Source organism: Bubalus bubalis, chromosome 12 (genome assembly GCF_019923935.1).
Source record: "Bubalus bubalis isolate 160015118507 breed Murrah chromosome 12, NDDB_SH_1, whole genome shotgun sequence".
In the NCBI taxonomy this organism is placed as follows: domain Eukaryota; kingdom Metazoa; phylum Chordata; class Mammalia; order Artiodactyla; family Bovidae; genus Bubalus; species Bubalus bubalis.
In genome coordinates this window covers 59294402-59310482 of record NC_059168.1, presented here as the reverse complement: position 1 = coordinate 59310482, position 16081 = coordinate 59294402, and the positions used below count along the sequence as shown (strand labels likewise).

Genomic DNA, 16081 nt, shown 5'->3' with positions numbered 1-16081 from the left:
TGCCCCGGGCATCTTCAGCTGAATTTCTGGCAAACATCTCAAGTTCAGCAGAGCTAAAATCTAGGTAATCATTTCCTTCCCACCAGTCACTTCTTTGGACTTGCCTCTTTCTGACCGTCAGGTGTCCAAACTCAGGAGTCACTGTCAAGTCCTCTCATTGTTCCACATCTAACCAGAAACTGACGTTCTTTACTTTGTGTTCTGCCGCCTCTCTGTTCCAGACCCTCATCCTCAAACCCTGACTTGTCACTACAGTCATCTCCATTTATCTCCCAGGTCATCAATAAACTAATCCTGTAGTAGAATTCTCAGGGACTTACCCGCAACACACACACAATGACCTTGAATTGTTCATTATATATAGTGTAACTTTTAAACTGTGTTGAAACATAAAACTGAATATCCTTAGTGCTCTCATTCAACTCTAAAATCAAAACAGGGACTTCCCTGGTGGCCCAGTGGCTAGGACTGCGTGCTCCCAATGCAAGGGGAGCATTGCATCCCTAGTCAGGGAACTGGATCCCATATGCTGCGATAAATGACCCCTGTGTGCCACTACAAAGATCAAAGGTCCCGAGTCCCCCAGCTAAGACCCAGCGCAGCCAAACTAATTAATTAACATTTTTCAGAAAAACCAAAGCTGTCTTGAACATTTTTAGTCAGGTATCTTTAAAAAAATCAAATCAAAACAAATTTACAAACAAAATACAAACAGGAGCATAAAAACTAATAAAATTCAAGTTAACATTGAATTTGACTCACCCCATAGTGGTGGCACATTGATTGGTCTTTGGCATTTCGGGTGTCTGTACTATCGTAGGCACTGATGGCCCATTTTCCTACCATCTTCTTCTACTGAAAGTTTTACAAAACTTCAGCTAGTACAGTCCACTCACCAGGAAACTGGCCTTTAGTTTGATATGGATGCACCATTTATGGATTCATTCCTTCAATACTCTTGTCAGTTTGTGAAAAAGTAACTTGGTTTTATAAATTCAGACAGATATAGGCAATGAAATCATGACATCATATGGAAACAAAAAAAGAGTGAAAGTGTTCGTAGTTACTCAGTAGTGTCTGACTCTTTGCGACCCCATGTGTGACCCCATGGACTGTAGCCCACCAGGCTCCTCTGTCCCTGGAATTCTCCAGGCAAGTATACTGGAGTGGGTTGCCATTTCCTTCTCCAAGGTATCTTCCCAACCCAGGTGTCGAACCTGGGATCTCCAGCACTGCAGGCGTATTCTTTACCATCTGAGCCACCAGAGAAGCCCTCATCTGGAAAAACTCATATGGAAATAAATGGTCATCTAGGTGTGAAATTTCATATATTAGAATTTGAAACATTCAGAGCAGCATTATTTACAGTAGACAAAAAGTGAAGCAACCCAAAATGTTCATTAATGGATAAATGTATAAACATTTGGAATATGCAAAAAAAAAATGGAGTATTATTCAGGCTTTAAAAGAAAGGAAATTCTGACACATGGATAAACCTTGAGGACATTATGCTGGGTGAAGGAAGCTGGCCACAGAAGGACAAATACTGCAATTCCACTTGTATGAGGTACTTAGAGTAGTCAAATTCATAGAGATAGAAAGTAGGTTGGTAGTTACCAGGGGCTGGGGTGGTAGGAAATGAGGAGTTAGTGTTTAATGGGTAGAGTTAGAGTTCAGCAAAATGAGAAGTACTGTGGATGTAAGTGATGATTGTACAATGTGAGTGTACTTAGTATTACTTAACTGTGCACTTAGGATCATTAAGGTGGTAGATTTTATGTGTATTTTACAATAATTAAAAAATGTTAATGTTGGGACTTCCTTGGCAGTCCAGTGCTTAAGACTGCGCTTCCACTGCAGGGGGCACAGGCTCCATCCCTGACAGGGTAAGTTGGATCCCACATGCTGTGGGATGTAGCCAAAAAAAAATTAATGTTACCATCAGGTGAAAGATCAATATTTTTCAGTGCTTGTAGACAGTTCCTGGACTCTAGGGCTCTTGATGGATATTACTGTAGACCCCCACCCCCAGCGCACACTACTTTACTGCATTCTCTACCCAGTACCTCTCTCTAGCCTGGGATCCTCAGAGTTACCTTACTCGGACCCCTCACCACACTTCACTCTTAACTCTCAACACGCCTCCAGCTACCAGGCTCAACACATATTTTCACCTCTCTGCCTTGGCTTGTGCCTGTCACCAATGGAAATACCCTCTTCCCTCTGCTTGTATTAGCCAATCCTTCCATTCCGTCAAGTCCCTTCTCTTCCCCACTGTGGAATGGTCCCAGACCACAGGGACTTCTCCCCATCAAACGGTGTCAATAGTTTCATTTAGCATTAGTCACACATTCTACATTATTTTATCACTTATTCTCCCAGTCACCCAACAAACATCTATTAAGCATATGACATATACATGGCAATGTGCGAGGCCCCTGAATCAGATGCTGTTTTCTGCTTTTTATCTCCTCTCATAGCCCCTTACACATCTCACAAATGTTTACTGCAATGGTTTGGATGATACTGTGTTGGTCTGTAATGTTATATTTCACAGATGGAAAGCACATTTTTAAACTATTGAAATCAAGAATAGTATAACCTCAGGATTTGTCTAAGTAACAGGGTATTTTGTTGGTGGATGGTATCCACCATCCTTGTCTTGGTATCAATTTAAAAAATCAGTTGTCAGGGGACTTTCCTGGTAGTCCAGTGGCTTATATATATATATATATATATAAATATATAAATATATTTAAATTAGAAAAAAAAGCAGTTGTCAGGACAAGAAAGATTTCAGGACTGAATTCAAAAGGAACTATGTCGAGGAGACCCAAGTCCTACTTACTGAAAGTTTCCATGATGTTAGCAGTAATGTTATTTGATTCTAAATGCCTATGATCAAAGCACCAAGAACCTGGGCTGTTTCCAAAATTCCCCTTGAATATGACCTAAAAGACATCTGCACAAACACAAATAACTTTATTCACACGGTACAACAGTGTTTGAGTAGACAGAGTTTTAAGGACACTTAATACAATCAATTTCTTGAACTCACATTTGAGTTGCCCTGGGTATTTTACTTATAGAATTTTGCACATAGTCCACCTTTTCTGCATAAAGATAAAATATTATCCATATTTGCTTAATTCCCCATTATTTTGCTGTTTCAACATGATTTTGCACCCCCAGTCATTTCCTTGTTAGTCTAAGGTTACATTTCTTTTGCTCTCAGCCTTTTTTGAGCTTTACTTTCTCTCTTTATGTAATCGAGTATAGCTTCGAGCCATAGGATTGTCCTTTCCAAGGTCCACAACGATTACCTCCCTAGAAAATGTTACTCCTTTTAAGGGTCTTTTATGGTTATCAACAACTGAAGAACTTCCAGTGAGAGGTATGAGTGGTTTTTGCAAATAGTCATCCTGTAAGAGAATATAACAACTAATATCAATGATAAATTTATGAATACAACAAGCCCTGCTTTTAAAAAATATGGGTTATATGTACATTGTTAGTAAGAAACAGAAAAAGGATTTCTAAATGATACAGAAAAGCAGTAATAATCCATAAAGATATAATTTTCATATTTCTATGGTTATAAAAGCACACACTGCTATATTCAAATAGCATCTGGCAACATGTGTTATTTTCTCTACAAAGGAGGTAAACCCAAGAGCCACCTGGATCACCATTCTGTCTCCAAGAGGTCATGGGTCTCATGTTAGGAGGACATGTGTGTTGTTGTTATTAGGCAGCCCCAAACACGAGTTCAAGAAGGCTCCGGCAATGTTTACAAGCTATTGTAGAAGGAACCCAGAAGTAGAGCAGGTCTTTGGCATCTGGTCCTGAGCCTGGCCAGGGAGGAGGAGTGACTTCAACAATTCATCTTATTTTCTCATTCGTAACATAAGAGGGTTGGCTCCCTAAATGATCTCCTCCAGCTCTAACACCTTAGGATTCTGAATAAAGCAAAATGAAAGGGAATTATTAAGAAAACCACAAATGTAAGGATGAAGATGGATCAAGTGTCCAGGCATGGCATGTGTAATTGGTTTAACAAAATGAACCAATAAGCTAAGAAGGGTGGTTTAAATGATTGTCAACACTGCACTCCTTCCAGATACAAACCTAAGTTACAAACAAGACCATCCTTCAATATACCTAGCCAAGGAATTTACCTCTTCTTTAAACACTAAATGCCTCTTAAGAGTAGAAAAGCATATCACCTCTTGACCATTTTCTGTAGCATTCTCAGGCTTTTGCTTCTCTTTTATTTTGTTCTCTTCTTCACCCTCCACATCCTCTCTGTTTCCTAAGGGTGTGGTCATCGCATCTTTACTCCGTCTCTGGACAAGAATGCCATGCCTTGCAGGTGCAAGAGTCCTAGAAAATCAATCAGCAAGGTTTTTAAAATTCATGCATCTTAGCCCTCATGGTCACACACAAAAATGGCGTTCCATCACATCCTAAGGTGCAGACTTACTTTTCTTGGTTGTCTAAATTGTTCATCTCTGTATTAGCAGCTAGACAATCTTCACCTTCATTTTCTGTACAAGGACCTTTTTCTGTCTCTTCATCTGTCCTGCTTTGGGAACTATAATCACAAAGGAGAAAGTGTGGAAAAGAAAGAAAGGTCTTGATGTTAAGACTTGGAAAGGAACTTCACTTTTAATCAGGAAATTAGCATTTCTAAAACCCTGAAATAGAAAAAACAGATAGCTACAGCATTATTATTTGCTCTATTTTAAATTGCTTTATATTATTACTAGATACATTTGCTACTGACTTAAAATCTGATCCCAATTTATCAGCATGGATTTATACCATTTATATAAAAAAACCACCAATAAAAGGAAGATGCAACTGAGGCAAATTAGAAGGATGATGAAGAAAGTGAATGCTGTGGTTTCAAAGTTCATATGGTTAACTAGACGACTCATCTACTCTCACAATCACAGATTGTCCAAATATGTTTTCCAGCTCAGTGTGAATGTAGTTCTCTTGTTCTTTAAGTTTTCTAGAAACAGAAGAATAAAAGGATGTTTTTATTGTTGTTCTTTTGATCAGCTTCATAAAAGATGCTCGGCTTGTTCTGGTGGTGTGGACTCACCCTGGTTAATTTCTCTCCATAAATGTGGTGGGGGCTGAGGTGGCTAGAGGGGAGACTGAGCTGGGACTCAGCTCATCTCCCCTCATCCCCAAAACTATCAGAATCCAGAGGACGGAGGAATTGGCGTAGCTGGAGCCGAGCTCAGCTCCCTATTCTTCTCTCTTCAGTGACATCATAGAATCATAGAACTGTTGAGTTAGAGGGATCATAGCACCAGCCCAACCCTGCCCATCACCTGAAATCAGAAGAACCACAAAAACTCTCCCCTGGGCTGCAGTCTGTCTGTCCTCTCTGGCTATCTATTTTACATAGGTAATGTAGATGTTTCAATGCTACTCTCTTGATTCATCCCACTTTCTGCTTCCCCTGCTGTGTCCACAAGCCTGTTCTCTCTTTATTCCTGCCCTGCAAATAGGTTCACCAGTAACATTTTTCTAGATTTCATGTATTTGCATTAATATATGATACTTGTTTTTCTCTTTTTGACTTACTTCATTCTGTATAACAGGCTCTAGTTTCATCCACTTCACTAGAATGGATTCAAATTCATTCCTTTTTATGGCTAATATTCCATTGTATATATGTACCACAGCTTCTTTATCCATTCATCTGTCAATGGACATCTAGGTTGCTTCCATGTTTGGCTATTGTAAACAGTGCTTCTATCAACATTGGGGTACATGGGTCTTTTAGAATCATCCTTACTTCTTTTTTCCTCTACTCTTTGCTTTAATTTTCTTTATTCTAGACATGTGATTAATTAGCTGTGTGTCCTAGAGCATGTACCTCTCTTTGCCTCAGAATGTTCATTGTTAAAACTAGAATAAGAGTAACTTACTAGTTACTTACTGGCTTTATTATATGGATTTAGTGAGTTAATCTGAGTAAAGCTTTAAATGGTAACTTCTAAGTATTCTATAAGTATTTCACTATATTTAAAATTTTCTATGAATAGTCTCTGAATGATACGTTAGCGTTACATAATTAAGTATTACATTCAGGTACTTCCCTGGTGGCACAGTGGGTAGGAATCTGCTTGCCAATGCAGGGGACATGGGTTTGATCTCTGGTCTGGGAAGATTCCACATGCCCCTGAGCAACTAAGCCCATGCGCCACAACCACTGAGCCTGCGCTCTAGAGCCCGTGAGCTGCAACTGCTGAGCTTGTGTGTTGCAACCACTGATCACGCGTGCCTAGAATCTTTTGTCTAACAGTTATTGAGAACTCTACTAAGTGTCAAATTCATATTACAGCTGCCTCCTTCACATCTCACATTCCTATTTAATGGGCATCACAAATTTAATATATATACAGAGTAATCCTTATGTTTCAACCTCTCACAACCAAGCCAATGTGACTATCCTTTCTAATTTTTCTGATTTGGTAAATAGTGTCTATACCTCTCCTTGTATATTTCAGAAATATGAAGGTTTCCTTGACATTCTTTTTTATTCACATATGCAACCCTCAACACATTACAAAATTCTGTCAGTTCTGCTTCCCCCAAATACCTTAAATTTATGCATCTTTTTTCAAGTCCACTGCTGTCACCATTATACAAACCATTTCCAACACTTCTTCACACTGTATCTACTTGTTACTCTATTCATCACACATTTGTGCTACCCCTTAAATTTCATACTGCTAATGAGGTGATATTTTATTCATTACTACAAATACCTCGTATCTCTTCTTTAAAAATAACTTGATTGAATTATAATCTAATTTAGAATAAAATAGAATCCCTTTGGGATTCCCAGGTGGTTCAGTGGTAAAGAATCTGCCTACCAAGCAGGAGATGTGGGTTCAGTCCTTGGGTGGGAAAGACCTCCTGGGGAAGGAAAGGGCAACTGACTCCAGTATTCTTGCCTGGAGAACCCCATGGACAGAGGAGCCTGGCAGGCTATTGTCAATGGGGTCGTGAAAGAGTTGAACAAGACTTAGCAACTAAACAATGACTCTTATATCTACTGTTGCTCTATATGATTTTCCTTTCCTTTCAAAAACCATTCCAAATCATTTTATTTTTTTCTGGCATTCATTGTACTTCAGCTATACAGACTGTCTTTTGGTTCTTCAAACACCAATTATTTTCCTGGTGCAGAGAGAGACAAGCTATTTCCTCTATATGCAATTTGTCCCAATGATTTCCCACTAAATCTTCACCTGATTAACTCAACATTTACTTCACAGCTTAAATATCGCTTCTACTGAGAACTCTTTCCTGATTACCTAGTATAAATTAGGACCCCCTATATCACTATGGGGGACCTAGTATAAATTACCTAGTATAAATTAGGACCCCCTATATCACTATGCTCATTTGGTAAAGAATCCACCTGCAATGCAGGAGACCCTGGTTCAATTCCTGAGTCAGGAAGATCCCCTGGAGAAGGGAAGGGCTACCCACTCCAGTATTCTGGCCTGGAGAATTCCAGGGGCTATACAGTCCATGGGGCTCCAAAGAGTTGGACACAACTGAGCAACTTTCATTTTCTATATCACTATTGAAGTTTTTTTTTTCCTTGCACCATTTCTCAAGATTCGTAATTTTATAATGTTTTTCCATATGTTGTTTGATGACAATCTCCCTTAATATATGGGAAATAATATATGCAGTGAGAAATAATAGATAATATAGATGGAAGAAAAAATAATATGAAGAAAGTTTAATGTAGAGAGAGATAAAGTTGAACAGGCAAGTGTAATTTGCTTTGATGAAGTCAAGAAGTCAACCAATGGGAAAGAAAATAATGAATTAAAAGTGGTCATGAAGAAATGTTGTTCTGAAATACAGGGAAATTATTCTCAATATGAAAAGAAAACTATGCTATTTAAAAAAAAATCAGTCCAGAAAACTGACATTTAAGTTCTAGGAAAAGAGAGAAATGCATACATATTCAGGGAAAATGACAAATTATCTGCAAGGGTGTAAAGCTCTGGCTTTCCACTGTAACATATGGGCCAGAAGACAAAGAAATTATGTTTATAAAATTAAATGAAAAATAAATGTGACTCAATTATAAATTATCCAGCTGATATGAGTTTCAACTATGAAGGCAATTAACAGACATCCTCAAACATCAGAAGACGCAAGGAAATAACATTTAGTGACTATTCTTGGAAAATTTTCCCAGTGATCAAATGCAGCTAATTGAATATGGAATCAGAATGCAGAAACTTGAAAAGAGTAAATTGTGGTAAAGGGAATGATGATGAGCATTTAATTAATTTTCATATAAAATTAAGGCTAAGGACTTGTTGGAACTGAGAATACAACAAAACATAGTTGTAGTATACCTTGAGAATAATAAAGATAAAAGTAAATAATATAAATAAAAGAGTAATAAAAATAATATCTGGCAGAGGGGAGGTAGAAGGAAGTATAAGAGCACCAATTATCTCATCTTTTATGGTTACACAGTCAATAAATGCTTAGCATCTAGAAACGGTGTTATAAAGATTCTGTCTTCAGGAGTATTACATTCTAGTGAAGGAAAATGTAAATAAATAATTTAATTTAGTTGTAAATGCTTAAGGGAATCAAATAAGGTTACTTAGAGACTTCCCTGGTGGCTCAGATGGTAAGCATCTGCCTGCAATGCAGGAGACCTGGGTTCAATCCCTGGGTTGAGACGATCTCCTGGAGAAGGAAATGGCAACCCACTCCAGTATTCTTGCCTGGAAAATTCCATGGATGGAGGAGCCTGGTGGGCTGCAGTTCATGGGGTTGCAAAGAGCTGGACACGATTGAGTGACTTCACTTTCACTTTCATTTAGATAGAGAGCAACAAACATGGGAAGGAAGAGAAAAATTAGCTAGTTTCGAAAAAGGACTCTTTGGGAAAATAATTTAATTTTCTAAGTATCTAACATACTGTTGCTGACACTACCATCTTGATGTTTTAAAATTAAGTTTATGTTTCAGTTCAGTTTAGTCACTCAGTCATCCAACTCTTTGTGAATCCATGGACTACAGCATGCCAGGCTTCCCTGTCCATCACCAACTCCTGGAGCTTGCTCAAACTCATGTCCACTGAGGCAGTGATGCCATCCAACCAGTTCATCCTCTGTCATCCCTGTCTCCTCCTGACTTCAATCTTTCCCAGCATCAGTGTCTTTTCCAATAACAATGAATCAATTCTTCACATCAGGTGGCCAAAGTATTGGAGCTTCAGCTTCAGCATCAGTCCTTCCAATGAATATTCAAGACTGATTTCTTTTAGGATTGACTGGTTTGATCTTGCTGTTCAAGGGACTCTCAAGAGTCTTCTCCAATACCATAGTTCTCTTTGGTTATACACATGTAAATGATTTTTTATATTTCCTTTTTCTCATAGTTCATTATTAATGCAGAGTAATGTATATAGTTTTTGCCTATTGATTTTTTGTCTTGCAATTTTACTAAATTTCTTTAATAAATTTTTGGTGGAGTCTTTAGGGTTTTTATTTATAAGATCATGTCATCTGTAAATAGAGATAATTTCACTTCTTCCTTTCCAATTTGGATGCCTTTTGCTTTGTTTTCTTTTCTAATTGTTCTAGCTAGGACTTTCAGAACTGTGTTTAATAAAAGTGATAAAGTGGGCACACTTGTCTTGTTCTTGATCTTAAAGGAAAATCTTTCAGAAGTTCACTGTTGAGGACATTAAATGTGGGCTTGTCCTATATGACTTTTATTATGTTGAGGTATATTCCCTTTATGCTTAAATTATTGAGAGTCTTTTTCATGACAGGACGTTGAATTTTATCAAGTACTTTTTCTGTGTTTATTGGGATGGTCATATGATTTTTATTTTTCAATTTTTTAATGTGATATATCTCATTGACTCATTTGCATATGTCGACCCCATTCTTGCATCCAAAGAATATATCTCACTTTATCATGGTGTACAATCCTCTTACTCTACTGTTGAATTCAGTTTGCAAATATTTTTTAAGATTTTTTGTGTATCTATGTTAAAAGACGCTTACTCCTTGGAAGGAAAGTTATGACCAACCTAGATAGCGTATTCAAAAGCAGAGACGTTACTTTGCCAACAGGGGTCCATCTAGTCAAGGCTATGGTTTTTCCTGTGGTCATGTATGGATGTGAGAGTTGGACTGTGGAGAAAGCTGAGCGCGGAAGAATTGATGGTTTTGAACTGTGGTGTTGGAGAAGACTCTTGAGAGTCCCTTGGACTGCAAGGAGATCCAACCAGTCCATTCTGAAGGAGATCAGCCCTGGGTGTTCTTTGGAAGGAATGATGCTGAAGTTGAAACTCCAGTACTTTGGCCACCTCATGCAAAGTGTTGACTCATTGGAAAAGACTGATGCTGGGAGGGATTGGGGGCGGGAGGAGAAGGGGACGACAGAGGATGAGATGGCTGGATGGCATCACCGACTTGATGGATGTGAGTGTGAGTGAACTCCGGGAGTTGGTGATAGACAGGGAGGCCTGGCGTGCTGCAATTCATGGGGTCGCAAAGAGTCAGACACGACTGAGCGACTAAACTGAACTGAACTGATGTTCACTAGGGGTATTGGCCTGTAACTTTTCTTTTCTTGTTGTGTACTTGTCTGTCTTTGGTATCAAGGTAACACTGGTCTCATGAAATGAGTTTGGAAGCATTTCTTTCCAGAGAGAAATCAGAAGATGGGCATTTTTGCCCACTCCCTCTGAACTGAACCCAGAGGTCATAGCTGCAGAAAATGCTGTGTGCCTGTTTCAAAACTACTTGTTATTTAATATGGCTCTATGGATTTGTGGGGGCTTCCCTTGTGGCTCAGCTGGTAAATAATCTTCCTGCAATGTGGGAGTCCTGGGTTCGATCCCTGGGTTGGGAAGATAACCTGGAGAAGGGAAAGGTTACCCACTCCAGTATTCTGGCCTGGAGAATTCCATGGGCTATGTAGTCCATGGGGTCGCAAAGAGTCACACATGACTGAGTGACTTTCACATGGACTTGTGAATTCTAAACCTACAGACTTTGTTAACAGACCTAGGTGATTTGAAGGTCCATCAGTTGTGTGGACCTTGAAGTGTTAAAAGTTGAAGTGCTAAATGTGCAGACAAGCTCCTTTCAAGGAGAAGCTGGAGACTTGGTTTTATTGTTGAAGCCACGCAGAGGGAAAATTTGAGGGTAATGTCCGCTGGCTCTTTGGGTCTTCCAGGAGGATCCCAGTCAGCAGGCTTATTAGAAACTAGACCCTGGGGCAGAAGCTGGGAATGTATTTAGTCAACCCCTTCCAGGGAGAAACTGGGAAATGAGTGTTTATTTTTCCTGTTCCCTCTGCACTGAGCCTAACATAGAACCATAGGGAGTGCTCAAGTACCAGTTTTAAAACAGAGTTTGTTGCTATACTACTGTGAGACTAATGAATGCAAACCCTGTTAACTATCAGAACGAGATGATTCAGGGAATGTCCCTTGTGTAGCAATCACAAAAGTTGGTGTGCTAGATGTATGAATAAGCTCCTTCTGGGGAGATGCTGCTGACTTGCCTTTATTGTTGGAGTGAGCTGGAGAGAGAAGGCTGGGGAAGTACCCACTGATCCTTTCAGGGTCTGTTGAGGATTCTAGTCCATACCTAGACACAGGCTGGTATGTGGATATTTGATGTGGATATTTTCTCAGTCACCCAAATATGTAGGAATCACTCAACTACTTTTTGGATTTCTCTCAGAGGGAATTGATCTGTATGTTAATGTATATCTGTGGGAAAGTTCAGTTCAGTTCAGTTCAGTCGCTCAGTCATGTCCGACTCTTTGCAACCCAATGAATCGCAGCATGCCAGACCTCCCTGTCCATCACCAACCCCCAGTTCACTCAGACTCACGTCCATTGAGTCAGTGATGCCAGCCAGCCATCTCATCCTCTGTCGTCCCCTTCTCCTCCCGCCCCCAATCCCTCCCAGCATCAGAGTCTTTTCCAATGAGTCAACTCTTCACATGAGGTGGCCAAGGTACTGGAGTTTCAGCTTTAGCATCATTCCTTCCAAAGAACACCCAGGGCTGATCTCCTTCAGAATGGACTGGTTGGATCTCCTTGCAGTCCAAGGGACTCTCAAGAGTCTTCTCCAACACCACAGTTCAAAAGCATCAATTCTTCGGCACTCAGCTTTCTTCGTAGTCCAACTCTCACATCCATACATGACCACTGGAAAAACCATAGCCTTGACTAGATGGACCCCTGTTGGCAAAGTAATGTCTCTGCTTTTGAATATGTTATCTAGGTTGGTCATAACTTTCCTTACAAGAAGTAAGCGTCTTTTCATTTCATGGCTGCAATCACCATCTGCAATGATTTTGGAGCCCAAAAAATAAAATCTGACACTGTTTCCCCATCTATTTCCCATGAAGTGATGGGACTAGATGCCATGATCTTCATTTTCTGAATGTTGAGCTTTAAGCCAACTTTTTCACTCTCCACTTTCACTTTCATCAAGAGGCTTTTTAGTTCTTCTTTACTTTCTGCCATAAGGGTGGTGTCATCTGCATATCTGAGGTTATTGATATTTCTCCCGGCAATCTTGATTCCAGCTTGTGTTTCTTCCAGTTCAGCGTTTCTCATGATGTACTCTGCATATAAGTTAAATAAGCAGGGTGACAATATACAGCCTTGACGTACTCCTTTTCCTATTTGGAACCAGTCTGTTGTTCCATGTCCAGTTCTAACTGTTGCTTCCTGACCTGCATACAGGTTTCTCAAGAGGCAGGTCAGGTGGTCTAGTATTCTCATCTCTTTCAGAATTTTCCACAGTTTATTGTGATCCACACAGTCAAAGGCAAGAAAGTTAGAAACCTCTTATGTAACCATCTCAGTGACATACTTAGGGCATGTGGCTACTTGTATGAAAGTGGAGACATTGCTGCCAGCATCTGTGGAACTTGATATTACTTGTTATGACACCTACATGAACTGTCTGCTAAGTTTCTACATTATTATGTTATTTTAAAATGTATTTATATGTTAGGTTTGTTTGCAAATATATATTTTATAACTGATATATATTTGTCGTGAATTGTAACACATTATATTCACTCTTTGCAGTTTTCCTTTTTAAATATTATTTATTCAATCTTGCCATTGTGTCTAAGACATTTCCTGTTGCATTAATTTTATTTTGTTGTTAGTATTACTTTTAAAGTGGCATTCTCTGTAGTGTTGATTTTTCTTTCAATTCTTTAACTTTGTCAATTTGGTTTCTTTTTTTTTTCTATTTAAAGAAATCCTTTGCTTTGACTTGTACTCTTTTTTAAAAAAATATTTGTTTGTAATAAGAATTCATGTTCTATGATATCTCTTAGAGAATGAAGAATAGTTCTTTTAATTCTTAGGTTTCCAAGGGTAAACGTTGTACATTCTTTTTTTAAGGTGGCTACAATTATTTTCTTTTTATAATTAAAAAATAAATTTGCAAATGGCATTATTTCATTCTTTTTAATAGATGATTAATATTCCATTATATATATATACACACACATATGTATGTGACACCTTCTTCATCCATTCATCTGCTCATGCATATTTAGGCTGCTTCCATGTCTTGGGTATTGTGAAGAAGTGTTGAAATGAACAATGGCGTGTATATATACATTGAGGCAACACTGACTCAATGGACATGGGTTCGAGCAAACTCAGCAAGATAATGAAGGACAGGAGGGCTTGGCGTGCTGCAGTTCATGGGTTCACAAAGAGTCAGAGACAACTGAGCGGCTGAACAAAGCAACAATAAACACTGTATATGCTTTTAATTTGCCTTTACTTATACTTTGTTCCCTATGTTTTCTTTTTTATTTTATGAGTTTTATTAAAATTATAAAAAGTTTTTATACATGTAGTATAAAAAGCCAAATAATACTATCACATAAGGAAAAAAGCTATCTGAATCACCACCACAAATTCTTCATACTAGAGGCAATCTCCTTTAATAATTGTAAACTGCTCTTTCTATTATATTCTTCCATAGTTTTGTACAAATTTCATCTATCTGATACTTTTAAACAATTTGTTTATTTTCAATGCTTTAGATTATATATGACACACTGCATATATTGCATATGTTGTAAGCCCATATATACTCCTTTCACTTTACATAATATATTCCTTTAACTATAACCATATCCCTTTCTTTTCTTGAGGCTATCTTACTCTGCAGATTGTTAAGCTATTGCTGCACCCGGGATAAGAATGAAATACTTCAGGAAGCTTTTTTTTCTGCTTATCTGAATACTTCTATGGATCTGTTGACATTGGACAGTTCAGTCCTATGCAGCAGATTAAAGTCAGTAGTATTAGGGTGAAGATATTGAACTCCCTCCATGCTGTGATTTAAACAGCTTTATTCCTAAAAAAAAAAAAATTACATATATTTATATAGAAAGTATATTATATAAATATTATAGGCTTGTATATAATATTTAATATTATAAGTAAATATATATACATGTATATGTGTATCTCCTTCCATACTCACCACCAAAAATTTTTTTTCCAATTACCACAGTATATTTACAACACAATTTTGTTAAATCATTATATGGTATTTAATATTATTATGATTATATAAGCTTTAAAGTGTACTAGAGGATGTTGCCTTTCTTGTACAGTTCTTTTTCTGCCACTTGGAGCTAAAAATCCTGGACCTTTAATTTAAGAAATATTGTCTTGATTCCTATGTGTTTATTATTAATTCAACCTATAATTTTCCAAAATAGCAAATAAAACAAAAAATAATACCAAGCACACCAGATTAGTCCTCCATTTGTTGTTGTTTAATCGCTAGGTCATGTCTGACTCTTTGTGACCCCATGGACTGTAGCACACCAGGCTTCCTTGTCATTCACCATCTCCCAGAGCTTGCTCAAACTCATGTCCATCGAGGCAGTGATGCCATCCAACCATTTTGTCCTCTGTCGTCACCTTCTCCTCCTGACTTCAATCTTCCCCAGCATCAGGGTCTTTTCTTACGAGTCAGCTCTTTCCATCAGGTGGCCAAAGTATGGGAGCTTCAGCTTCAGCATAAGTCCTTCCAATGAATATTCATGACTGACTTATTTTAGTATTGACTGGTTTGATCTCCTTGCAGTCCAGGGGATTCTGAAGAGTCTTCTCCAACACCACAGTTCAAAAGCACCAATTCTTCAGTGTTCAGCTTTCATTATGGTCCAACTCTCACATCCATACAGGACTACTGGAGAAATTATAGCTTTGATTGTACAGACTTTGTTGGCTTTACGATACGCTATTTGGCTTTTCATAGCTTTTCTTCCAAGAGGCAAGTGTCTTTGAATATCATGGCTGCCGTCACCATCTGCAGTGATTTTGAAGCCCAAGAAAATAAAGTCTGTGACTATTTCCATTGTTTCCCCATCTATTCGCATGAAATGATGGGACTGGATGCCATGATCTTTTTTTTTTGATAGTTGAGTTTTAAGCCAGCTTTTCACTTGCCTCTTTCACCTTCATTAAGAGGATCTTTAGTTCCTCTTCACTTTCTGCTATAAGGGTGGTGTCATTTGCATATCTTTATTGATATTAGCTATTATTGAAATTTCTCCTGGCAATCTTGATTCCAGCTTGTGCTTCATCCAGCCCAGCATTTTGTATAATGTACTCTGCATATAAGTTAAATAAGCAGGGTGACAATATACAGCCTAGATGTACTCTTTTCCTAACTTTGAATCAGTCCGTTGTTCCATGTCCATGTCATTGTTGCTGCTTGACCAGCATACATATTTTTCAGGAGGCAGGTAAGGTGGTCTGGTATTACCATCTCTTGAAGATTTTCTGCAGTTTGTTGTGATCCACACAGTCAAAGGCTTTAGTGTATTCAGTGAAGCAGAAGTAGATGTTTTTTTTCTGGAATTCTCTTGCTTTTTCTATGATCCAGTGGATGTTGGCAATTTGATATCTGTTTCCTCTGCTTTTTTAAAATCCTGCTTGAATATCTGGAAGTTCTTGGTCACATAATGTTGAAGCCTAGCT

General features: G+C 38.3%; 1 protein-coding gene across 1 annotated transcript; it reads right to left on the bottom strand.

Annotated features, from left to right (window-relative positions):
- Positions 1 to 2999: 2999 nt before the first annotated feature.
- Positions 3000 to 5353, bottom strand: C12H2orf74 (chromosome 12 C2orf74 homolog). Its single transcript, XM_006066159.3, has 5 exons — positions 5111 to 5353; positions 4825 to 5017; positions 4484 to 4594; positions 4227 to 4383; positions 3000 to 3422 (listed from the first exon to the last, which is right to left on the bottom strand). Exons 2-5 carry the CDS (start codon positions 4938 to 4940, stop codon positions 3249 to 3251), a joined length of 558 nt encoding a protein of 185 aa, XP_006066221.1. The 5' UTR covers positions 4941 to 5017; positions 5111 to 5353; the 3' UTR covers positions 3000 to 3248.
- Positions 5354 to 16081: the final 10728 nt, after the last annotated feature.

Coding starts and splice junctions, on each gene's coding strand:
- C12H2orf74 (XM_006066159.3), bottom strand. CDS start 4,940: ATGAGTCGTCTAGTTAACCATATGAACTTTGAAACCACAGCATTCACT. Junction 4,384..4,483: donor AATTTAGACAACCAAGAAAA/GTAAGTCTGCAC, acceptor TTGATTTTCTAG/GACTCTTGCACCTGCAAGGC. Junction 3,423..4,226: donor CTACAGAAAATGGTCAAGAG/GTGATATGCTTT, acceptor ATTCTCTTACAG/GATGACTATTTGCAAAAACC.